This window comes from Poecile atricapillus, chromosome 17 (assembly GCF_030490865.1).
Source record: "Poecile atricapillus isolate bPoeAtr1 chromosome 17, bPoeAtr1.hap1, whole genome shotgun sequence".
NCBI classification, from domain to species: domain Eukaryota; kingdom Metazoa; phylum Chordata; class Aves; order Passeriformes; family Paridae; genus Poecile; species Poecile atricapillus.
In genome coordinates this window covers 2,910,216-2,936,048 of record NC_081265.1, presented here as the reverse complement: position 1 = coordinate 2,936,048, position 25,833 = coordinate 2,910,216, and the positions used below count along the sequence as shown (strand labels likewise).

Here is a 25,833-nt window from a genome sequence, read left to right as displayed (position 1 = left end):
GAAGCTCAATTAGGAATCAAGTCCTTCTCATTTATAGCACGTGAATGTATTAGCAGAGAAATGGTGCTGTACAAAAAGGTCTGGGGGAACCTTCAACTGTTTTCAACCTCTTTGTAGTACAAGGGGAGAACATAAAATAGGATAACTGTGGGGTTTTTTGCTTTTAACCTTTAGACCTTTGTTCATAAAGCATTCCTGCACCTGTTTAGACTCTGTAATGCTGAACACATGGCCATGAGCAGTGATAACCACATCACAGCCCTGCGAGAACGCCGATGTCATCAGGCAGCGGCTTTTAGTCATCTCTCTTCCCCAGATACTTCTGACATGGATTAAACCTTCTGGGAAATGGTCATTACTGAAAAATCATGGGTTTAAACAAGGGAGATGCAACCCAACAGGAATAAATCCATGTTCAGCAGGACAGCAAAGCACGACAGATGGGGTGATTGGCCTGTCTTGATAAAAAGGGAAAATGTCCCTTTGAACTTCACCTCTGGCCACCCTGTGTCACCCAGAGCTCCACGGGGCAGAGGAAGGGGAAAGGAAAAGTCTGATTTGTGATTTTTCAGAAAAACAGATTCAGTAGCATTGCTAAGATACAGGTTTGGAATTCTTCTGGAATGAGAAAATAAAATCAGCTATGTTAATAAACTGATTTTTTCTAACCTTTCTCAAACAACTGGTTTATCTGATATATTACTTCAAGACATTTTGGTGTTTCTTTAAAGAAGTTCACTTTCTTAATTTTTCATTTTGTCAGTCTTATTTATTATTAGCATTTTTTTCTCAATTTCCTTCTATTTTATTATTTTGTAAGCAAAGATATTTATTTATCTTATCTCAACAAAGGAAGCCTAAACAAATCAGAGGCATATTGGAAATACTTTTCACTTTTCAGTTGAAGGTTATACCTAGAATAAATTTATACTGAGTTGTGTACCAGCTCTTAATTTATTTATTTTTCAGACAAACTGGCAAGTTCAATGCTTTATGCAATAAATTTTGAAGCTTCATCTCTCTGGGTTAACTGAGAACATTGAGCGTTTCCAATGTTTTTGTTGATTTTATCACTGTGCTCCTGTCACTCCTCTGTTTTGATTTTTGGGAATCCAGTGATAAAGCCTTTGGCCACTGGAGCCACTGGTGCTTTTCCAGCTTTGTGTGTACTAAAGCAGCCCAGACTAAATGGTTGTGCAGCTGGGAGGAGGAGGAGGAAGAATTCTGGGGAAGGCAGTGCCTGGGTTTTCAGGAGAACACCTGTGGGATAACTTCCAGCAGTTTAGGGTGGGGAATGAGGAAGAGAGAGCACACCAGAGCAAAAGGAGAGGTGAGATAGCTGCTGTAAGATGTCAGAGAACACAGACAATGGGAAAAAGACCTAATTTGTTGTTTTTTTTCCCCTGAAAATGCATCTTCATGGATCAAGGACCAGAAGTAACATGGAAAGTGAAGAGTGTTTTATGGGTTTGTGACTCAAGAAGTCTTATCTTTAGGATGCAGCCTTTTTTAAAAAGCTATTTAGGACCTTCATCTTTGCAATCTTTATTTCTGTTTTTCTCCTTTTATTTTGGGAATGAGCACTCCCTTTTACTGCTTGACACAAATTTTGTTTATAAAGATCATCAAGCCATTTATATGGTTTTATTGTACCGGAAGTGTTGGGATCTAGTGATATATTTCCATGAAGATAAAATCTGCAGTGCTGATATGGTTAAGTCGTGGTCTGGCTAAAAGGGCTCTGGATGGAAGGTGTTGAAAGCAGCAGATTTACTGTGCTTCTCACTTATCTGGCAGGAGATTATAACTTGAAACAGAGCAAATTGCATGAGGGCTGTGATATGGATTTCCCCCAAGAGGGACCATATAGAGAATGTAGGGGAAAGAATGCAGGGAGGAAAGAAAGTTGTAAAACTCAGGAGGGAGGGTGAATAAAACTGGCTGGTGTTAGCATGGAAAAGAGAAGGGAAAGAATATTTGAAGATAAGAGTCCCTGCAATTAGGAGATGGTGATCAGTGGGCATTGTCCTGCTGGGTTTGATTGCTTCCTCTTAGTTACCCTGTTCTATAGTGAAGTATTTAAATATATGAAATTCATCCAAATACAAGCAATAAATAATCCAAATATGGAGACAATATCCTAAAACAAGGACTCTTGTAATTAAACCACTGTAAAATTAACATTACTGTGCCTTTAGCTACATCACAGATTTTATATTTTTCCTCATTGAAAAGAAGCATTTTATTCATATATTCCAAGGATGGTAACAAAACACATCAGTATTGTTCTCTTGTGTAATATGTTGAGTTAAAAGTGTGTGCTCGTGTCTGTGTGTGTCTCTAGAGTTTAAATCTCGGTGGATGGATATATAAACATCTGTGGATGGAATCAGGAGAGCTGGATACAGCTCAAGGAGCCTCCTCAGATATGTGCTGGGGCTGTTTGTGCTTTTTAATAACAGGAGGAGAGTGGTTTTGATGAACTTTCTGGAAGCATTTGAATGGGCCCAAAACCTGAGTCTAAAAATAACTGAAGCTTCATGTGTTGGATTTTTTTTTTCTTATTATCCCGCTATTCTTCCACTTCTCTTCCTTTGCTGTTCCCTTTTGTCATCCTGTTCACTGGGGACTGTCCAAGCCATACTTCTGCTCATGAATATCATGCTGATTTCCAATGGTAAATATTGTTAAGGTTTTTAATTCTGGTGAATATTCTTGTTAAAATGTAAGAACGTGTGTTGCTTACTGTTCACGCAAGTGTGGCCCATATGAAGGGACAAGAAAAGGCAGATATGACATAATTTCTTTGTGATTTTTGCTTTTCTGTAACTTTTTTTCTTATGACAACTTGCTTCTGAAAACACTGTTTTATTTCCCCTTGAAAATATTCCAGGCAGTGACAGCAACTATTTTCTGGTTAATTTGAATTTTCTCCTTTTCTCCACGACCCCCGTGTCTGTTTTGAATGCAGGGTGTGATTTATATGGAGAATCCAGTTGTAAACTGATTCTCACCACTGAGTAATTGTCCTGAGGAGGAATCTGTTCGTTCATATTTAAAATCACAGCAATCTTGACTGCTGCTAACATAATTCCTGGCTGATTAATGTCCTGCTCCCAAAAACATGTGCAAGTTGTCCGTTGTGCTCCTTGTGAGGAAGTCACATCCTGCCTTGCTTTGATAACTCCTCAGAATGTAATGTTATAAACCCCAAACCTTATTTTATTGCTAGACTGGTGTGAGACACACAGTGGATGTCAAGATGAGACATGTTTTCATAAACTGGCTGCTGATTTATAATTCCTGATACCAGTCAGGCTGGTTGTGGAGATCTAGATGTACATGTACAGTTATTTATTTATTTTCTTTTTTTTTTTTTTTGCAATAGTTTGTGAACTATGTCTTTAATTATTGCACATATGGGCTGGAGACATTGAGAAAGATCAAAGGGGTAGGTTAGCAATTCAAACTAGTGTTTTAACCAGTAGAATGTCCAGATGGTTGCCAAGCAGCTGGGAATTAATCTTTTGCTTCATGATTAATCTCTACCTCAAAGTGTCTCTCACTTTTTTAAAAAAAAAAAAAAAGGGAGGAAGAAAGTTTGATTTCTTTTTTTTTTTTTTTTTTTTTTTCATGTATAGATTCTGATTTTTAAGGGAAAAAAGATATTGACTGGAGAAAGTAGGTGCTGTACACTGTTATTGCTGCATGTTGCCCTGGTGAAAAGGAGGTGGGAGTAGTTTTAGAGGCTGGTTTAGGAGATCTTGAAATGAGAATATAAAGTTCAGTAGCTGCTAAAATACAGCATAAAAAAAGAGAGGAATAACACTGGGGAGAAAAAGTCGGTGTTGGTGACTCAGTGTATTCAGACTCATTCACTGGACTGGGCACTGTGCAGAATTCCATGAAATTCTTGAGTGGTACCTCTGTTATATTCATATTTCACTCAGTGCCTTTGAAATGTGTGTGATTCCTGCACGCTCACAGATTCAGCTGGCTTCCATTCTCAGTGCTGGCAACTGAAGATACAACTTGTTGCATTTTTGAGCTGTCTTTTATGAAATTATGTTTAATACTCCTGTGGCTAAGCTTTCTGAATTTCTAAACATATACTGGACTTTTTTGGTCCTTGCTGATGTCGGTGTCTCCCACTGGGGCAGACATTTGTTCCACGTGGAAGTGGGACCCTGCAAATCAAGCTGTTCAATAACACAATGTGTTGTAGTGCTAATATCCATGTTATGTTTATTATGGCCAGAGAAAACATCCTTGAGAGCACAAATACCATTTCCAGTTATTACAGTTGTTGGGATACAGAGCTTGGGTGCATTTTTCCTTCTTCCCACCACCCCCAACATGGAAATCCATGAAAAATACATTGTTCTCTCTTGAAAGAGCCTAATGGCATTTACATATGAATAAGAACAATTGTTCATTCAATTATTTTTCTGTATCAAGCAAATGTGTATTAATTTCAGTGTCATTTAAAAAGTCAGATTTTTTTTTTTGATGGGGGAAGCTGGTAAGATTTAATTTAGCACAAAACCTTTAATTTTTAGTGGCTATAAGAATGGGGCAATGTCATAATAATTTTTTAATTAAGTGGATATCTAGTTTCCCATTCAAGAGTAAAATGTAAAAATATTTCAACTGGAAGTAGCAATTGTAATGTTTTTAAAGAGCAAAGATACAAAGAAGGGTAGATATGTGATGGGAATTATAAATGTTTGTTAGGTCAAATAATCCAGTCCAGACCATAAACATGGACTTTTGTGGAGGGACCTTTGAATCTGGGCAAAATGCCATGTTTATAAAGGGGCTTTTTACATTCTAATTTCTGGCTGTTCCACTTGTTTGATGCTGTTTTTATTTCAGTCCATCTCTGGTTTCCTGAGCTCTTTGCAACACAGACTGTCCAAGACATTTATTTCACCTTAGTCATTGGATTGGATAAAATTATTGATGATATTCAGTGCTGTAATTGGAGTGGTTAATGATGGACTGTTTCAAAATGTAATTATAAATTTGTTTATTTTCTGAAGTGGGAAGTGAACAGTATTTTTTCCACGTCCTGTAAACTGAGCTCAAAGTTTTCAGCTATTCTGTTTGAAAATGGAAGATAAATTCCAATATCATTAAAATTTACATTTTACTGCAGAAACTTCTCTTCAAATGTATTATTATGAAATATATTTTTTCCTGTTTTTCGCATCAGAGATTTTCTTTTAAATACTTTGAGTCTTTTCTGTAAAATGTGGAAAGTATTAATGTACCTCAAAGCTAATCTTAAAAATTTTTGAGGGCACAGTGTGATACAGAAATTACACAATGAGATCAGACAGCTTGTTAATGATGAAGTGAAGTACACTGTTCCAAATTACCTTAGTCTGAAGTCAGCTTGTATTTATAATAAATCTTGACTGTTTTGCAAGTCCAGTCTCTTCTGTCTTGGCCTTCCTGTATGGTTTAAAACACTGTATAAATTATCAATATTTATTATTTTAACCCCGCATGTGAAAATTGAGTAAGCACAATTCAGTAGAAAGTTTGAGTTGTTTGTTGATATTTTTTAAGCAACCTTTTTCTTCTGTGGAAATATCAAAGCTTTGTGTGCTGTGCAGTGATTCCTTTTAGCAGCTGCAGAACACCAAGACAAATAACTTTTGTCGTGTACTGTAAGATATACAAGTCATTGTTCTGCATTGTTAGTTCTTACTTTGAAGTTCTCATTTATTGTTTACATCCTTCTCCCCCTTCCTCTCTTCCTCCCTCCCTCCCCCATATATTCATAGGCCTGGAAAATAAAAAAACAACAAAAAACCAAACCTGGCAAGCAACAAGTTCTGTTTTGTCAAATAGCCAAAACCCCCAATCTGATGGAAATTAAAGCTCTGAGATGTCCCCCCTGGCCTGAGGGTGAGCCCTGGAATGAAGACAAGTGGGCAGGAGTTCAGTGGTTCATATTGCCAGCCCACCTATTGATTTGCTTTTAAACCAGGTATTTCAATATTTCAATAAATGTCTGTGAATGGGGACAAGGTGAATGTTTGTCCTCTGTCACGAAAAAAGCAGAGATCACTTTTCCCCCAACACTGGAAATTTATGACAGTTGCAAATTAGACTCAGTTTAAGCCTGACAGTTTTTAACTCTTCCTATCACCTGGGTTGTGCTGTGGAATCAGTGATACCCCAAAACCCCATTTTCAGGTAACAATGTGCTGCTTTTGGTGGTGTTTTGTTTTTTTAAATGAGGAAGAAAGTGTGACTAGGCACATAAAAGCAGCTACCACCCTTCATGGCTTTAAATAACAGGGACAGCACAGATGTTTGACATCAGTATTGTTTACATGGCCTTAGGGTTTAATTGCCTCATTCTCTTTGTGAGGAGGATAAACAATGACAGAAATCCAAAGGAATGATGTTCAGCCAACAGCAATGGCTGCGTTTCATACATAGTTGCAAACTTCCCAACTATAGCTAAATATCTACACTTTTTTTTTTTCCCTTGTCTGAATGGTAACATGCCATAAATTTCATATTCTCTGTTGCCTCTTAACTGGTGATAAAAGATATTAAAACCAACGAGCACGAGCGCCGTAGATTGCGTTTAACCAAGTGAACGACTTAGGAAAGTCGCTTTTGTCTGGTTTCTCTAAAACTTGTGAAGGCCTTTGGTACTGCTATAGGTTATTTTGTTTCTTAATACATATTTAATAAATAAAGTCAAGCTGAAGTGCAGCCCATGCAGTTACCTAGAGCGGTTCCACAGGAAATTGGGACAAGCTGAAATTTGACATTTGGGATCTGCGGACAGGCTCCGCCTCGGTTTGGTGTGGCTTTAATTTGAAAGATATTCCTTGATTGAAATTAGTATTTAATGATGTGCTTCAGCTTTCAAATGGAAGGGAGGCGTTTCACTCCCAGCTGGGGAGAGCTGAGCCCTTTTGCTTCCACCCCAGCCTTCATGAGATCACTGCATAAAACGTGTTTACATGACTCAATTTTTTATTGATGTGTGTGGTGAGATTGGGAGTCTGCCTCGGAGAGAGGGTAGGTCAAAAAGCAGATTTGGAAATGAAACCATTCCTCCAGGCTTTGCCATAGGATGCTGAGGTGTTGTCCTCATGTTTTCTGGCTTCTCCAGTGGTTTTCCACTCAAGAAATTGAGTGTAGGATTTTTAAACCAATATATCATTGTTTTTACAGCAAATGCTCAAATTAACGCTTCCAGGAGTTGTGATAAAGTTACATGTGGGATTGGAGCTATGGACCACTACAAAATTCAGATGCTGTTGCAGATTTTAATTTATTTTTTTTACCAGTTACCCAGTACAAATACAGCTTTTCTCTCAACACTAGCTGAAAACTTCATGTGCACATCAACTACTGAATTTCAGACACTTTAATATGAGACTTCTCTCATTTCTTTATACGTATAGGTAAAATTAGGAAATTTGTGGAGGAAACAGGTGGGGTAGAAAAGTGCCTGGGGTGCTGAAACTTCATTAAGTTTATAGAAGTTGAGGACCTTGAGTACTTTTCAAGGTGTCCCCTTATCAGCCCTCACCTGATGAGGAGTTGGTCTTTGTGATTTTTCATCTGTTTTTATTATTTTATTTCTAATATTCAGAGGAGTGATCTTCATTATTACAGCAGTTGCATTCATTAAGGGCTGATTTCTGTACCTTGGACACATTTTTGCCAGTTGTTTGGTTGCAATTAACTCCCCTTTTTGGAAAGCATTCCCAAAAGTGTGACATTTTAAGAGGTGGCTGTTCTGGTGGAAGTGGAATGAATTAATGAGCTAAAATTGATGGGAACTGGTGCAAGTGCAAGGGTGGTGCTAAGGGGAAGATTCATGAGAAGTGGGAACAAGCTTCAAGTACAGGGAGTTCTGTTGTCAGCCTGGGGGAAAATGTCCTGTGACTGAGAACAATCACCAGCACTTGAAAATATAGATGTCCATCTTTAATCCAAGTGAAATTCTCAATTTTGATTTATTTTTCTATTATTTCAGTGTACAGAATGATAAAACCTAGACCAGCTCTCAGATGATACAAACCACCGAGGATTCATTTCCATCAGCCAAGACATTCTGACATTATTAATGAGTTTTAAATGTAATTTGTGTGGATTTAGTAGCTGTGTGAGGGCAGTAGCTGTACCTCAGTCATTCATAAGCTTTTAATGGAATTCGAGTAGATTGGAGTCTCTTTCATGTTTAGTTTCTGGTATTTGTGTTTTTACAAGACCTTCATATTTATTTATGGCATGTTCACAAGCTGTCTATCTGGAAGTGGATTACTGTGCTCTTTTTATTAAATCAACACTTATTCATCACCTGGTACTAAGATTTTCTTCTCTAATGTCACTTTGTTGCAGTGATATATGCATATATTTCTTTTCATATATACATATGCATAGATTTCATGAATAGAAGATGCATTTTTATCATGGTGCTTATTTTGGGATGATAAAAGAGTTGGCTGACAGCTGAGAATATGATTTATTTTCTTTGGATTAATTGTCAACTTTTTTTTTTCCTCCTCCATTAATTTGCATAAGACTGTGTGCAAACAGTTGGGAGATGGATTGCTTTATCTGTGGTGTAATAAATGGTTGTTGGGTATCAATTGATGAGTTCAGAAAATGAAACAATTTTCTGCTCTTCCTTCTCTTTTCACTTCTTGAGGAGCTTTCTGTGTTTCCTGCACAGCGTTTTTGCGTTGAGTTGGATTTTTGTACCTCACATTTTCAAGTCACGATAAGGTTGTGATGTTTTCAGCTTCCAACAAACCTGTAAGACAAATGAGTCATATAAAAAAAAGAATAATTTGTACTGTGTTTAGTGTTGGTCTGTGTGAGATAAAGAATCATGCTTGATTGGCAAATTTGATTAGTCAAGGGCATGGAGAATAAAGGCAGAATGAATAACGCTGTCAATTCCTTTGGGGTTTGTGAGTTGGGATATTACAAGTCAGGTTCTGAGCTGAGCTAAATAAAAATGTGAGAGCTGGAAGTGGCTGGGTGGTGACGGGAGTGCAGTGCCCAGCCTCAGGGTGGGGGCACCTCAGCACCTTTTAGAACACCCAAAAGTCAAACACAAAGTTTTCTGTTGGCCAAAGACCACTTAGAGTCACCTCCTGGAGGGGTTTGGTTCTCCCTTTCTGAAGTGAGGGGGACCAGGGTCTGTATTTAAAAAGCTTTTCAGTCGCCTTTGCTTTCTGAACACTGACTGTTAATAGATGCAGGACTGGAACAGCCTGAGTCTGAACTCAAGGTGTCACTTTTGGTTTCTAGAAAATCCTGAGAAATGTGAAATTCCTCTCATAGCTGTCCTGAAGACAGCTTTTAACAGCGTACTGAAAACATGCAAGGGATTCAAAAATACTTGAAAGATGGAAACTGAGACTCTTAAGTAAGAATTGGCAATGTGTTTTTGTGTTGGAGGGGTTCAAGTACAGCTTTGAACAAACAAGGCAGAACAGGAAATGTATTTCAGTGATCCCATCCTTAATCCCATCATAAGTCACCTTTAAAAGGAAATGTGTTTATAATGTGAGCTCCATGAATAATAGAAAACAAACAAAAACAAACCTGCATCTGGGCTAAAGGACATTCTTTGTGTAAATGTAACACCTGCCTGAAGAAATGAAAATGAGTTTACCAAACTTGGTATATTAACAGAAATATGAAAGTTTTATTCCTAGTTGTTTATTTAAATTAAGGACAATAGCTTGTTCTGGGCAGTAGCAATTGTGTTTATTGCCAACTAAAACATCCTACAAATCCATTTTCCTGAAGAAATGTTGTAGGATGACATATTTTGTAACAATTGTATCAAATTATGAAAATATTGAGAAACTGAATATAGATTTTTTCATAAGATTTCTTTGTTGGTGACTTCCCATTGCCTTCTGAAAGACATAAATAAATAACTAAAAAGTTATTTACTGACTGAAAAGGTCATTGGTATAATTTATTCTTTATTTAAATTATGCATCTATTCTGTTTTGCTTTTAAAGCTGGAAATGAAAATGAAAATAGCAGAAGGTAAATTTCATGAAGAAAAACTGAAATTACAACAGAAGCACGATGTTGATGTTCAAAAGGTAAGAAGTGTTTGTATTGTTTTCCAAAAGCAGTGTATTAAACAATAATAGAGACTATGATTATCATAAATATTTATCAGTTGTTCTTTAACTTCTTCACAATTGCAATTAATGTTCAGTGGAAGTCAAATTGTAGGTAACAGTTGGCATAAAGTGAGAGGAATGCAGAATATTTTATGGTAACATATACTTTGGAAGGGGAAAACACTTGCAGAAAGGAGATGAAAATACAAGGCAGTTTGTTTGTTAGAACAAGACAACCTATTTTACCAGCATAACAACTTGTGTAGGAAATCAGAAACTCAGGATTTTTCTGTTCGAGAGAAAACATTTGTGTTAGAGAAGACTGTGAACAAAATTAATTTTTAATGGAAAAAATGCAAAATATTACAGCAGGAAAAGCCAGGGATATATCATATATGTTCAGGCTCATCCAGCAGCAGTGCTTGCTGTCCTGTCTCTGTTTTGACACTCTCAGAGCAGAGGCAGAGGCCAAACACCCCTTTATTTATGTTGCTGCATTTTTAGATTTTCTGCACTCTGAATTCTCTCAGCACTAACTCGGCACCAGCTCTCTGGGTTACGCTGGATTTGTCTTTCCTGAGTCACATAACACCGCTCCTGGCAGGATTATACCCTCCCAGACCATGCTGTTGTTTTAATCCCAGGTTTAAAGGTGGGGTGAAGCCCTGGGAGGTGCCAGGTGCTCCTGGCAGGGCTCAGATCCCAGGGATGGAGCAGGAATCCCAATCCTGGCCGTGCTGATCCGCTGTAAACTCAGCATCACTCAGAGCCTCTGCTTTGTTTCCTAAAGACTGAGTCACAGCCTTGGAGGAAGTTGGTTGACACAGCTCTGTGACACATCAAAGCCTCCCTGAGAGGATGTTAATATTTGGTCAGGTGCACATTTGGCTCATCTGTTCTCAAGGCCTCGCAGCAGAAGCAGTGAGCAAAGCTGGGAGTCTAAAGGAAACAGCTTTGTGAGAATAAGAAATAGTTTAAATGCTTTCTCATCCCTTGAGTTGTCATCCCTTCCTAACCGATGTTAAAATTCCGTCTTTTGAAGTCATTTAATAACGTTGGATATTTTAGAAAAGGTTAAATAGTGTCGTATTAATCTTTAAAGACAAAAAACATTTATTGCAGATGGAGTAATATTGTTTTAAGATGAAAGCTTCTGTTTGATAAGAGATTTGGAGCACTGTTATAAAATTTCTCCGACTTTAATCTTTATCTTAAACACGAAGTTTAAATTAAAATACTATCTCAAAGTGTGCAAATATTCAAGCTTTTTTATTTCCAAACTCAGCCTGTACAGAAATGTGGGTGTAGTTACCCTCACAGACTTGCTCTGTTCCAGACCATTGTTCCTTGGGATCCATGTGAGTAATTTCAATTGGTGAAGCACAAAAGACTGCAATGAAGCTCACCAACTTGTTAAAATATTTCTTCAATCTGCTGAGAATTTGAGATACTTTTAGATACTATTAGGCAGCATAAGTGTGAAAATCTTTTCAATTTGCAGCAGTAGCACAACAGCAATGCTGGGTTTGCCCAGGTTTAAAAGAGGACAAAAAAACCTCACCTTGAAACATGAAACTCCTTTTTTAATCTTCTTTTCCCTACATTTGTCTAAACCAGTCCTTTGTTTATGGCTTGGTTGTTGTAGCTGGAAAAATGATTTAGGTTCAGTCATTTATTCCTGCATGACCTGAACACTTCTTGCAGACCATGGTGCATCTTGTGCACTGGTTGTAATTTGGAATGTTTAGGACTTATGGTAAAATAGTCTGAATTTTCTCTGCAGATTTTGGATAGAAAGAATGATGAAATAGATGTGCTGAAGTCCACCTACCTAGAGAAACAAAAAGAAGCTGAGGAGACAATAAGAAAACTGGAGAAAAAAGGTGATTTTTATCCTCATGGTTGTCTTCTGTGTGGTGCTATTGTACTGCATTCTCTTGTGGCTGTGGGCTTGCGTGTTTCTTCTGCAGACATCCCTTTCTTCATCATTTTCAGCACTTGATTTAATTTTTTCCTTTAGATTCTGAGATTCTTGTCCAGTTGTCTCTGCTGTTCCAACCCAAGTGTTCCAAGAGGCCTGTGATCTATTACACTGAAAACAGGTTTTATGAGCGTCACCAAAAAAAGTTTCTTTGATGCCACTGAAATATTTTGGCCACTTCAATTTTTTTTTTGAATCCCTGGCTCAAAGTTCATTTCTTTATACATTCAGTACATTTTAATCAAACCACAACGGGTTATTTTTAAGATTATTGCGGCAGGAGATTTCAAACATGAGTAGTCTTGAGTGTGTCACGAGTACAAAACTCACCCTGAGAGCGGCTTGTCAGCAGTTTCTCAATGTTAGTTTCCTTCAGAATTCCTTGGAATCCATTTGCACCATGGACTAAACCACACTGGAAAATAATACAGAAGTTTGGTAATCTAGCTACAAAAAGGGAGAGTGTTCCATGTATTTTGTTTCCTGCTCCTTGGGAAAGTAATTTTTCCAACAAGGGATCTGGGGCTTCTCTCTGTGGGCTGGTGGTTTCTCTTGGCTGGAACAGGTTGAGTTGGAGTTGGCCACACTGTTGCAGGTAATGAAAATCCTCAAAACAAAGTGAAAATGTGAATATGGACCTGCTTTTTTCACTAATGGTGATGCCATCACTTAAGTTGGGGAACTTCATCTTCATGGGTATCTTGGGCATTCAACCTTCACAAGAGCCTTTTCTCCTAAGGATGCTAATGAAATCAGGTTAAAATAATTATTTTCTTGACGTTATACAGAATTTTGCTGATGTATATTTACCCCTTCAGGAAGGAAAACTCTCTCTGAAATATTCTGTAAACAAAGTAGAAAACAGACCACACCTTGTAATGACACAGAATCTAAGTGCTACAAATTAAAGCAGCACATGCATTAAGAATTTAAGAGTCAAAAACCATCAGAAAGCCAGGTCAGTTGGAAAACTGACATAAACTGATTGTATCTATTGCCAAGACTGAAAAATCCCAAAGGTCTTGAATGGTTGTTTATTTTTTTTTCCCATTTTTAACAGTTCAGACCCTTGTTCGTGAGTCCCAAGTTGTGAGAGAAGCCAAAGAGCAGCAGATTGTGGAGCTGAAGAAGTTGTGTGAGCAAAGCAATGATTCCTTGAACAATGAGTGGGAGAAAAGGGTAATGAACAGCACTTCCCTCCTTTGACAGACTCCTGCAGTGTTTATCTGGGATAATACGTTTTGTCACTCAAAAAAATAAATATACACAATACATTTTAGGGATGTTTTTTGAGCTGATTTTATTTTTTTTCCTGAAGTAATCAAGACTCTTTTTGCTGATGCTTTTACACCCAGCTGGTCACCCTGTTCCTGGGGTTCATCTGGCCTCCTGGCAAGTCTCTGGATGTATTAAGGAAGTGTTTATTTCTGGTTGACCTGACATGGAATTTTAATCTGGATAAACCTGCTGCTACCTGCTGTCACGGTGATTCCTTTGAACTCATAGTCTTGCAATGGGTCATGAATTCTTCAATGTATTTTTATTTATTGTTCAACTCAAGGCAGCAGCAAAGCAGAGGGAAGAGCACGTTTATTGTGAGACAGTGTCACCTTTGTCCAGATTATTGTCAGTCTTTGTCTTGCTTCCCCCTCTCAGGAGAGGGGTGGGGGTCACAGAAAGGACAAACCCACCTCCCTTCATGAAGTTTGCTGTACAATTTAATTATTTTGCATCCCTGCATGTAGAAATGAAGTTGGGATAAATTCTTGCCTTCTTAAAGGCAAATCATAAATTGTCCTTTGTGCTGAAGATCTTGAGGTTCCAGTGTTAGGTGTTTTTTTTCATAGAATCCCAGACCAGTTTGGGTTGGAAGGGACCTTAAGCTCATCCAGTGCCACCCCTGCCATGGGCAGAGACACCTTCCACTATCCCAGGCTGCTCCAAGCCCCGTCCAACCTGGCTTTGGGCACTTCCAGGAATCCAGGGGCAGCCACAATCTTTTTGTTTTAGAGAAAAAATATTTTCAGAGAGGACAGAAGTGTGAATACCTGGGAATTCCAGTGATTCTGTTGATGTGCTATAATAATATAACACTTCTCAATGCCAGTTGTAGATGCCATTTGTCACTCTGTGCCTTTTTTCCTGGTGCAGCTCCTGGATGCCGTGGCTGAGATGGAGAAGGAGAAGTTCAACATCCGGAAGAAGCACACGGAAGATATGCAGGAGCTGCTGGAGGAAACCAACGCCCGGCTGGCCAAGATGGAGCAGGAGTATTTGCAGCAGACACAGTCAACTGTAGGTTTGGCTGTAAACCTGTCACAGCAGCAGGAGTCTCTTAAAATACTGCAATTCTCTGTGTGTTCAGGTGGGCTGGGAGTGCCCAAGGCTGGGTTGGATGGGGCTTGGAGCAAGCTGGGATGCTGGAAGGTGTCCCTGCCATGTCACAGCTGGAATCAGATGATTTAGGGCTGGAATCAGATGATTTTGGGCTGGAATCAGATGATTTTTAAGGTCCCTCTCAACCCAAACCACTCTGTGATTCTGTTATTTATGCACATACATCCTTATTTTTGATAGTGCAGTGCAGTTGTTCTAGGAGAAGACACTGTCCTGGAAGCCAGTGCAATCAAGGATTTTATTCCCCAGATAAAATTAAACAAGGTACAGCCCTTCAATCAATGTTACACTGATATTTTAGAATCAGTCCTTAATTCAATTTAGCAGAATTTTTGTCTTTTCAGGTCTGTAGACCATTTATATATTACATCTATTTTCACAGAAACATGATTTTTTACTCACCCACCTCCTCTTTGACTAAGCAAATGCTTCTGTTAGATGAAAGATGACATTAAAAGGATTTTTAAATAAGTATTGATTATTCTAATTTATTGCATTTCTTGTCTAGAGTAATTATAAGCATGTAATTAGGTATAATCTGGATTTTGTGCCTGTTATATATATGATGCAAAAAGCAAAAGAATTAACAATCAAAAATGCATGCTGTACTTTTCATCAGGATGAGGTATGAGGAAAATTGAATGAGTGAAAAGACAATGTCAAACAAAATTTATTCCTTTATTAATGAATGTTGAATTTAAAAATTAACATTCGGATCATGTCATAGGTAACAGTAAATACAGAGAGAAATGGACACAATCTGTCAGCAGGATTGAATTTAAGAACCATCAAAACTAGACAGATCTTGCTGAGCAGCTTCTGATTTAATAATTAAACAAGGTAGAGTTCAAGGCAGGGCTTAAGATGAAAGACTAGACTGTCACTGGAAATTAGTTTTCTTTTTTTCTCTCTCCTTTCTCTCTCCTGATTTTTTTATTTTTTTCTGTTGATATTTCAGAGTTTCCTTGTTCAGAGTTTCATGTTGTCAGGAATGCCAGGGCTGTTAGCAAGTGGAATTGGCTGAACAATTTCATCAATGCCATAGAGCTGATAAGGAGGGATTTGTGCCCAGAACAAGGCTGAGCTTCCTTGAGGGTCATGGGGCCAGCCAGGAATTATATTCAGTGATATATTAAAAATTACTCTGTTTTAAAAAAATGACAAAACCCCAGAAAACCACAAAACAAACCAAAACCCCAAGCCCACAAAGCAAACAACCCTCTGCCCCCAGCAAACCAAACCCATGGTGAGCAGCTTGGCACTGATGGAGAATTTTGCTGTGCTGTGGCTGTGCAATCTCTGCAGGCATTGCCAGAGCTCAGGTGAACATTCAGGTGATGCTCTGTCTGTGTGGGGTTCTTGCACTGGCTCAGCTTTGTGTCACCTCCAGTGACAGTCAGGGCTGCACAGGGCACTTTTATTGGACTTTGAGAGTGGGTGAAATTTCTGTTCCACTTCCCTCACCTTCAAGCCTTTGTTAATTAAAAAATAACTTTGAAACCTACTCTGGGTCTTATTTTCCGACCCCAGCCTCCAGAGGAATTCTTGCCTCGTTTCTCTGCCTATTACCATAAATTTAGGGAAGAATGGGAAGTCCTAGAGTCCCTGCCTCTCCTTACTCTGCTCATTTTAAAATTTGTCTATATTAGGAGATGAAGTTCCAGGGAAAAGATACAACTCTTGGAAGGTGCTTGTAATTTACTGAAAGTTACTGCAGTGAGATTACTGGGAAATCTAAAAATGCTTTATGTATATTATCATCCATTGCAGTTTTCCATTGAAATACTGTCCCATTTTAAAGGATTTGTAATTTAGAAATCAGTTGCATATGCTGTTCTGCATAAGGGAGAAGAGATGTCACTTTGAGGGGGAATAAACACCCATATTTTGAAGATTTATTTATTTTTATACACACTATAGAATTTACTGTCATGACTGATGACAGCTTTGCCATTGTAACTCTTGTGTTTCTGCATCACCAGAGAACCTCCTTGCTCAAGGCTACTGAATAACAACTGGGGTATTCCCTCATTTATTCTGGGCTTTTCTCAGTAATTCTCTGTTCTTTTAGAATGAGACAGTGGAAAAGCTGGGGGCCCGTGTGCAGCAGTTGACTGTTGAGGCTGAAAATAGTAATTTACAGCGTCAGAAATTATCTCAGGAGAAGACTGAGGTAGAACAACGTTACCAGGAGGTCTGCTCCCAACTACAGGACCTAAAAGCAAGGTAATTCAGTAACAATTGCTGGTTTAACTTTTAAGAATATGGAATTTCCAGAAGCAAACATTATGACTTTTGTTTCAGGAACACACTGAATGGCATTTGACATTAGAAAACTCTCATGAAAATGTATTTATTGGTGTCAAACTCATTTAGAGTGACCCAAACGACCACCTTGAGGAGTGTCTTACCTTTCCATTATTTATGAGCAGCTCATTCTGTGACAAAAGCACGTGGAATTGATACTGAGCAGGTAAAATGCCAAAATATGAAAGCAATTTCCATATCCTGTTTGCTTGCTCCTTGTAGGTACGACTTACTTCAGAAAGACAAGGACCAGATTACTCAGGAGTACAAGGAGAAAGTTCAGCAGCTACAAAGTAAATTTGAAGTTGATAGAGATTTTCTGAAGAAGGAACAAGCTCAGGTATGCTCAGGTGTAACAGGCAGGAAAATGGGGTTTATTTCCTAAGTGCTCTCCTCACTATCAATATGATGCTTATGAATAAATCCAAAGGATTGCTCAGTTCCCCAAGTTAGTCATGAGTGTAAGTTTAAATAAAATTGGGATTTAATTTTTCATTCCCAAATTTGACTGAAAAATCATCTGAAGTTGGTTGGTCGTTCTGGTGTGTATTTCTACAGCTGATCCAGATTCAGATCCTGATTTTGTTTGTGCTCCTGTAAAAATTCTGAATACACTCTTAAAGACTTAATGTTTTCATAAAGCCTCTTCCATGGCAGAAAATACTTTTTCCAGAAAAAAATGGTCTTGCAGGCTTCATAGTATTGAACATTGTGTTAAATATTTACGTGTTTAAGGAAATATTTTTATATTTTGCAAGTGTAGATTTCACTCAAAATGTAAAAACTCTGGTTTGTTTCTGGAAAAACATCTGTCAGGTTGATACCTGCTGATATGCATAGGTGCAGAGATGGTACGTATTTAAAGTGATTTTAAAGTTAAATAATTGTAGAAAAGACTCAAGTTTTATATACCATTTATTAATCCATAGAGCCATAGGACAAGTCAGGTGTTTGGTGTTTATTTGTTGAAATTCTCTGAGCTTTGATGATACCTTACTCTGTTTCTTTTACAAGGTATTCTACTTTCTACCAATTTTTTGTAGATTTTAGTAGGGATTTTTTATTAATGGGGTGGTTTTTTTGTGCTTTTGTTTCCATTTCTAAGCTCTCCAGAGGGCCTGAACTGACGTATCCAGAGCCATAAACTCAGACAGGTTTTTTCTCCCAAGCTGATAATTTTTCCAATTTCTTGGAAACTGTAGTGGTTTAGATTCACTAATTTGAGAGATTAAATAAAAGAGATTTATTTTTCTTTTATTAGAGGAATAAATTTAAAAATGCAAAAGAGCTAATGAGGAGTGCAAGACAAAAATTGCTTTTTCTGTTAAATCCCAGCAGACATCTGATGTGATTGCAGAATTACAGCGTGGAATGGCTCTGTTGAAGCAACAATTGCAAGACTGTGAACATCAAAGGCAGCAAGAGCTGAGGGTGAGCCCCGACTTTCTTTCTCAGAAATGACCAACTCTTTTTGTCTTATCCACTGATTTAAATGTTTAGATATCCATCCTTAAATGTACTTGTATATACCATGCTTGCTTGTTTCTGTTTTATTAATGGAAATAAATGAAATGTCACATGTGGTTAAAGGTTGATTTAAAAAATGTGGCTAAAAGAGAGGTAAGAGCAGAATTTTCACAGAAGTTTTCTGACTGTTTCTTGTAGATCACATGTTAAGTTAAAGAGTTTAAATGTGTATTGGTGGATTACAAAGAAGCCTGTCAAAGAATGATGAATATCTTTTATTTTCTTGTAAACTGTAAACATTTTTAAAGTTTCAAAATTGTTTTTAATTTGCACTGTTTAATAGTTCAGTTCAATATTCTGTCTTCCTGTAGGCATTTAAATTAATCCTTCTATCTCAGGGTAATGAGTTCCACATCTGTATCATGTATCAGTCCTGGCTGAGTTTTGGCATCTACTTTTCTTCCAATGTCTTTCATTTCACAGTTGATATAGTACAGAATGGCATTTTAATAGCTCAGGAGAACAAGTTGCTGTTTCTCTTTAGCAAACATGAATCATGACTTTTGAGATAGTTGTGTTACTTGGTGTTGGTTAAATTTTTTTCCATGTCAGAGAATTTTTTCATGATGATAGAAAGTGGGTTTTTATTTTTTTTTTTATGGACTGTTCTATATGATAGCTACTGGCTGTGTTTGATGAATGTTCTGAAATGGAAGAAAAATGGGATTTGTTTATTTAGACATTTGTTTGTTTATTTTCCTCTGCAGGATCAAGAATACAAGGTTCAGCAGGACAAGCTTCAATTGCAGCGTGCATATGAGAAACAGGTAATATTTCCAGGAAAATTTCCCATCTTCTGCACCCCTCCAATTTTGTTCTGTAGAGGACTTAAAGGCTCAAATTTTGAAACCCCCCCAAATAGTAAATTTGGGAATACAAGCACTTCACAAGGTTTGGAAAAATAATTGGACAAAATGAAGGAAGATTTTAAGCACAGTTGTTTTGGGCCAGGGGTGTAACCTGTGATTTTTAGGATATCACCTGTGATTTTTAGGATATCACCTGTGATTTTTAGGATATCTCCTGTGATTTTTAGGATATCACCTGTGATTTTTAGGATATCACCTGTGATTTTTAGGATATCACCTCTGTTGCCAAGGGATGGAGGCTGGGATGGCATTCCCAAAAAAAGTGCTCCTGGAAGCCTGTCCTGTGGTGGCAGCTGCTGTTACTGAAAGGATAATGAACTGAATGAAACCTGGCCTGACCTCTGCCAGTGCTCATGTGTTCTCCCATCCTCCTTTTCCCCCAGAATATCTCTATTCCATCCCTCTCCATGTGTTCTCTAGATATTGTCAACAGGCATTGTTTTTACATCAGGAACTTAAAGTAAAAAATGTAATTTTCATCAGAAACACTTCATCTTAAAGCACTTTGCAAATCCTGCCTGCTCTTTTAGACTGGGAACATCAATAGGCTTCAAATTAAACTTCAATTTTAGTGACATTATATGTGCAACTCATGTGCAGCCAGAGGGTGCCTTAGATGCCTGTTTAATTGAAAGGATGTGTTACTCAAACATGTCATTGCCAAATGTGGCAAATTTATAACATAAAATAATGGATTGTGATCCCAGCTACTTGTCACTTGGTAATAGCACTTGTGACATGAATTGTAGAGGGGTTTTGGTTTGAGTTAGTTCCTTCTGCTGACTTGAAGTCAAAACATTCTTTGTTCCAGGATCTGCCTTGGTTTAAACCTAGCCTCCATTTGTCTTTTTAGTCAAGTTGTGTGTTTTATACATGATGAACTCAAGAAAAATCCAGGATTGGAGTGATTTGCAGGCCAAAATAAAAAATATATTGGCATAATTTGACTGAGGTTTGAGGATCTTTTGGGAGGAAGCTCCTAAGCATGGGCTGAGAGCGTGTCAGGAGTGCCTCCAACCAGTGAGCCCAGGGAGGGAAGCTGGAATCCTGCATCAGTAAACAAGGAAGCAGAGCCTTTCTTTTTTTAGATAACTTGACAGCAGTTTGTTCATAAATTCTGGTGTAACTGTTTTCAAACTCAAATCTTTGTGAAAGGATGAGAAGAAAAATACCCTTGAATGATCTATGGATATAAATCCATAAGCCAGGATGGATTGGCCCATAAAATACTAAAACAAGTAAAGGAATCATGAAGTCTCTGCTGCAGTCTGTTCACTTAAAAACCTACCCATTATCTAATAATCTTTATGAGTCTGCAGTGGCTGCTGCCTCTGAGGATACTTTAACATCAAACAAATCATAGGTAGGAACCTTAAATGTCACTGTTTGATTAAATGTGCTTATCTGCTGGATCAGGAACCAGTTAGGCTAAATGGCTTTACAAGCCAAGGAAACACCTGCTTTTTATAAATAATCTACTGCTTGTTTTCCAAACATCCAGCTCAGCATCAGAAGAGTGACAGATTATTCCTGACAGCCATTCTCAAGCCACCTGTTGAAAATACAGAATTTTACCAGTTTTGGCAATAGCTTCTTTATTCTCTGATAGATGTAGCTCATGGATTTGGGGGCTCTTGGAACCCAGCTAAATGTTCCTGGAGTGAACACCTCCATGGAACTGCTCCTTGCAGAGAATCTCTGAATTGGTTTTTTTCTCACTGGCCTACACACTTAGTAAATCAACTTTTTCTTTATTGTAGTGTCTTAACAGCCTGGAACATTACAAGTGACTGTAGGTGGATAAAGGATTTCCTGTATGTTCCACCCCCACGTTGTTCCTTGAGCAATTCTAAAGCAATACAACTCTTGGATTATGTACAAACACTTGGACTTAACCTGCCCTTGCCAAAAAACATCACAAAAATGCATGGTTTGGACCACACCTGGGAAGTTGCCAAATTCAAATGTTTTTGTAACTATTTTTAGGGTAATTATTGCTAATTATTCTATTATTGTTATTATTTAGGATTTTTATGTGAGCTATTTATGTTTGATACTTTTTATTGTAAGAATTGATCAGAAGTGATTCACTTTGGGTGATCACAAATTGGTGAGTAGGAGCTCTGCACCCTGGTCACTGTTTTAGGCAGATTCCTATCTGCTTCTCTGTACTTACCCAAAGAAAATCTAGTTCCTTTTTTATGTAATTACTGATATTTCTTTATTCTAGACAGTAATACTCACTTTGAGAAGGAAAATAGCTCATTGGTTACATTCTCATACTTCATTTCTCTATTAATCCCTGCTTTTGCATTTCTCCTAATTTTAGAAATCCATGAATGGTTGTCTTCACCAGTGGAAAAAGAATATGCAAATAAATAAGTTTTAGAATTTAAAATAACATTGATTTATTTTAACTCAGACACTGTTTGGGTTAAAAGATAGGGTGTTTTTTTTCCTTAAATGGCAGATTCATGGCATTCAGAATGATCTGGATAAAGAAAGAGGGGATGCTCAAAAGAAAATTCGTCACCTGGAACAGGCTCTGAAGTAAGTGAATATGGAATAATTCTTGAACTAGCCTTGGAATTTTTAAATATTTATTAGTATTTATTTATTAAATAAACTGATGCTTTGTCTTATCTAACTGCCCTCCTATAGTTTTTTTCCTGTTTTAAAGCTGCACCTTCAGGGTTCTGATCAGCCAGAAAAATGAAACAACTGAAGTAGGAACCAACTTATCCAAATTTGTTGACTTTTAAGTGGTGGGAAGGAAATAGAATTGAGGTTAATGATGTCAGCTGGTCTTGCCCTCTCAAATAAATGGGCCCAGGTTCAATTCAGAGTGTATTCATAGGAAGCAAATAATCAAACAAAAAGCAAAAAATAATTGTTGCTTTGGGCTCTTCTAGAAAACAGAATACATTTGAAAGATGTATTTATTTAAAATATATTTTAATGTAATAGATGATGCTTCTGATCTTATATTTTATGTTTAATATCCACAAATTACAAGTCTAATGCAGATTTTTCCTCTTTGATACAACATTTCTTTGTGGGAGTACTTGTTCTTCACATGGATGTAAGGCTGGGAGAAGTGCTCTGCAACAAACAGCTTTCATTAACTAACTTGGAACAGGTTCTTTTGCTGACTTTGTCCATGAACAGCTCATCAGGATGCACCAGGTTTGATGTTTTCTGAGCAAGGGAGTGGTTTATGTACAGCAGATGCACAGAGGACAAGATCAGCTCTTGCTATGCTCCTTCCATTTTTGATTTTGTGAAGTATTCTTTCCATGTGTTAATCCAGTTTAAAGTCAAAGCTATGGAAGTAATTTCTAGGGGAAACAGATTATTCTGAAACAAACCAGAAGTTATTTGCTAAAAGTATTCAGTTTAATATCACAATGTACCTTATCTAGGCTGGGAGAGGGAAGTAAAGATACTTTTATTCCATAAAAGTGACAGGGCTGAAGTCTGTATTTCTTTATTTCTATAATCTCTGAGGTATTTGGCATAAATAGAGACTATCTTAAATCACTGCAGACATTAATAAAAACTCCAGCTTTTAATCTTTAAATTCTTCACACTGACTATTATTTATAATTTTGGGGTGGTTGAACCATTATCAACTGCACTTTATCTTTTAGTATTTTACCATTAGATTGGTTGATAATGAAGTTGCATTAATTTTCTTCAACATCTTTCAAATAATGTGTCAGTTTGGTCTTACTGATGTTAATAAAACCAGTCTGGCTTTGCAGCCCTGGCTGCTCAGGGTTGATCCCCACGTGGATCCTGGCAGGGTCTGTGAGGAGCTGGGGATTTGGGACTCGAGGAGCTCTTGCAGGAGCTGAGGACGTCCTCAGATATTTCAGATATTCCTTGGCTGTATTTAAGCTTAGGTGTAGCTTGGAGTTGGAGTAAGGATTTGAAAGACTCAAGTTTTAAGAGCCCAAAGTGCTGGTGATGCTCCAAGGGCCATGAATTAAAACAATGTTGGCAGAGTTCTGTCCCAGCCTTGCATTTCCTGTGGGTGAATCCCTTGGCCAGAGCTGGGGATGGGTCAGCTCCTGGGGCTGAAAAGCCCTGGGGATTGTTCCACAGGCTGAAAATCATCTGCTGTTTCCCCCACAGCAAGTGATTAACACCTATTTCTATATGATTTTCAAAGTGTCTCCTAATACAAACTGCTTCTACTCCTGTAGGTCCCCTCCAAATGAGAATATTCTTTGATTTTGTATTTTTTTCCAGGGTATTTTTCCATGTTCTATGGCACTTTGTTTCTCTTATGCTTTTTCTTTTAATTTAATTTTCTTAATTCAGGGTGTTGAAAATAATGTAGAGAATTCTAATATTAAATCATATGTACCTCTCCCAGTTGAAATGGAAAATGTTTAATTGTGGAGATAGTTTAATAAAACTCTATACTACTGCTCTTTTGTTTGTTTTATAGCAGGGGTTTGGGGTTAATTTCAAGATTAATAATGGAATTAGTAATGCTAAGAAGTAATTGAATAGAAACAAAAATTAGCTTTCAAGTGTGGTTTTATAAACCAGTTTTTATAAACTTCTGGCTGGAGACAGAGGTTGGCAGATCCATGAGGATGGATTTAGGATCCTGAAAAGATGATGTTTGCAGAAATGCAGTGCCCTAGTCCAGCCCAGCTCATATTCTGCTGGTTGGGATTTCAGCTCTGGGTCTGACATCTGCATTTCTGACCAGGGCTGGAACAGACTTCAGGTGCCCAGAGCAGAGGAGCTGCCAGTCCTGCAGGGCTTTCTGCAATTCAAACCATTCATTTAGCACCAGGGTGTCTTGACAATATTAAGATTTTTTTTCATATATGTGCTTTTATATGATATACAAGTAGGTAATGGGAAAGGACAATATTTATTGAGGCAGAAATGGATGGCTTCCTTATGGCTTTTTTTTTCCCATTGCTGCAAAAATTATTCTTTTTAGCAATCCCTTCCTATTAATATGAATCCACAAGATCCCATATCTTGCCTAAAAATGCTTCATTTTGCTGAATTTCTTTAACTACTTGCAGAATGAAATGAAGTAACTCCAAGCTAAGGCAGACCCAGTAAATCTTTAGAAAACAACCTCGTCTTGCATGAGGTGGGTGAAAATCCAGTTCAGCATCTTCAACAGAAGCGATGCCTTGTGGAATTACAGCTCAGAACCCAGTAGGTGCATCAGTGATTTCTCATAAACTACTTTGATCTGAATGCACTTTGATTCTGAAATGGCCACAGGATTATATCTTGAGCAGCTGCTGAGCTGCAAGCACATGGAAAGGGGAATGGCAGGCATTTTAGGGGATTTTTGTTATTATTATCACTATTTTTCCAGTGCTGTGACAGCAAACAGTGCTGCTACTGTTTCAAATGTATCCACACCAATGCAGAATGAAAGGGATTTGAGACATTGTGTGGAATAGTAAAATCCACATTTCTGAAAGTATCTTTCACTTCAAAAAAAAAAAAAATAGTATTGCCACAGTTTCAGTACAGAATAAGGGTTTACATAGTTTACAGAAGGTTTTTTTCTTCTGAAGTTCATGGTAGAAATATCTGTCAAAAGCAAAGCTTTTGCAAAAGAATTGCTCCAACACTCCTAACTTGTGGTGGTGACTTGTAGATATAAAATTTATATTTACTTTTGCAGTGCATGTCACAGGCATTGCCTAATAGCAAAAGTTACTCTAAGAAGTGCTGTAAGGGCTTTTCTGGAATGTCCTTTAAATGGCATTTCTATAAGAACAAAGTTTTCTTGAAAAGCTTCTCTGTAATTACTTGGGGGGAAAGGTTGTTTCTCTAATCCCTGTGGTTTGGTTGCTGAAAATGTGTCATGAGAGTGGGTTGCAAATAGGCTGAATCTCTGCTGTTCTTATCTCTCACAGTGAGGAGTAGGAAATAGAGGTATATAATTTGTCACAGTACAAACTGAGTAGAATGAAACAGAAAATAAATGAGGGGAAAAAAAAATATCTGTACCCATTTGCTGCTGAAGAAATTGCATGGAAGAGAAAGAAAAGGTCTTGCTGACTTTATACAATATTGTTAAACAGCTCTCAGCATCATCTCTTGTGTCTTGTTCTGTGGAATTTGGATGTTTATTCATTCAATATATTTATTCTACCTCTGCTTTTTTTTGGTAGCAGATTGTTCAATACTTTTCGTTTACTATGAGGAATATATATTTGCTGTAGGGAAATAGTCCTCATTTTATTGAAGATTACAACCACAATGCCAGCTCAGTTTTGAGATGTTTGGTTTTGAGGGACCTTAAAACCCACCCCATTCCATCCCAGGGACACCTTTCCCTGTCCCAGGCTGCTCCAAGCCCTGTCCAGCCTGGCTTTGGGCACTTCCAGGGATGGGGATAACACTTCTGTGGCTGCACAGACACATAAAGTTGGTCCATCTTGAGACTGAGAGATTTTGGACTGAATTATGAACATCCTGAACAGTTTGAGGCTGTGATTGTCTGTCACCCTCTTGGGAAGTGCAGACTACATTGATTTCTTGAGGATAAAGGTTGTGACAGTTCTCATGTACTGGAGGTAATTATGGGATCTGATTTAATGCTTTTTGCTTTGCTTGCCTC

General features: G+C 37.7%; 1 protein-coding gene across 3 annotated transcripts in view; it reads left to right on the top strand.

The window, feature by feature from the left end:
* CEP112 (centrosomal protein 112) overlaps nucleotides 1–25,833 on the top strand; it is a 159,611-nt gene that overhangs the window by 23,391 nt on the left and 110,387 nt on the right. For 2 of the 3 annotated variants that reach the window (XM_058852387.1, XM_058852391.1), the window contains exons 9-17: nucleotides 10,026–10,112; nucleotides 11,920–12,019; nucleotides 13,178–13,296; nucleotides 14,269–14,412; nucleotides 16,586–16,740; nucleotides 17,044–17,161; nucleotides 18,157–18,252; nucleotides 19,056–19,115; nucleotides 21,688–21,767. In XM_058852387.1, the coding sequence (XP_058708370.1) occupies nucleotides 10,026–10,112; nucleotides 11,920–12,019; nucleotides 13,178–13,296; nucleotides 14,269–14,412; nucleotides 16,586–16,740; nucleotides 17,044–17,161; nucleotides 18,157–18,252; nucleotides 19,056–19,115; nucleotides 21,688–21,767 (959 nt within the window). The remainder of the gene's footprint in view (nucleotides 1–10,025; nucleotides 10,113–11,919; nucleotides 12,020–13,177; nucleotides 13,297–14,268; nucleotides 14,413–16,585; nucleotides 16,741–17,043; nucleotides 17,162–18,156; nucleotides 18,253–19,055; nucleotides 19,116–21,687; nucleotides 21,768–25,833) is intronic. The other variant, XM_058852388.1, reaches the window with a different exon arrangement.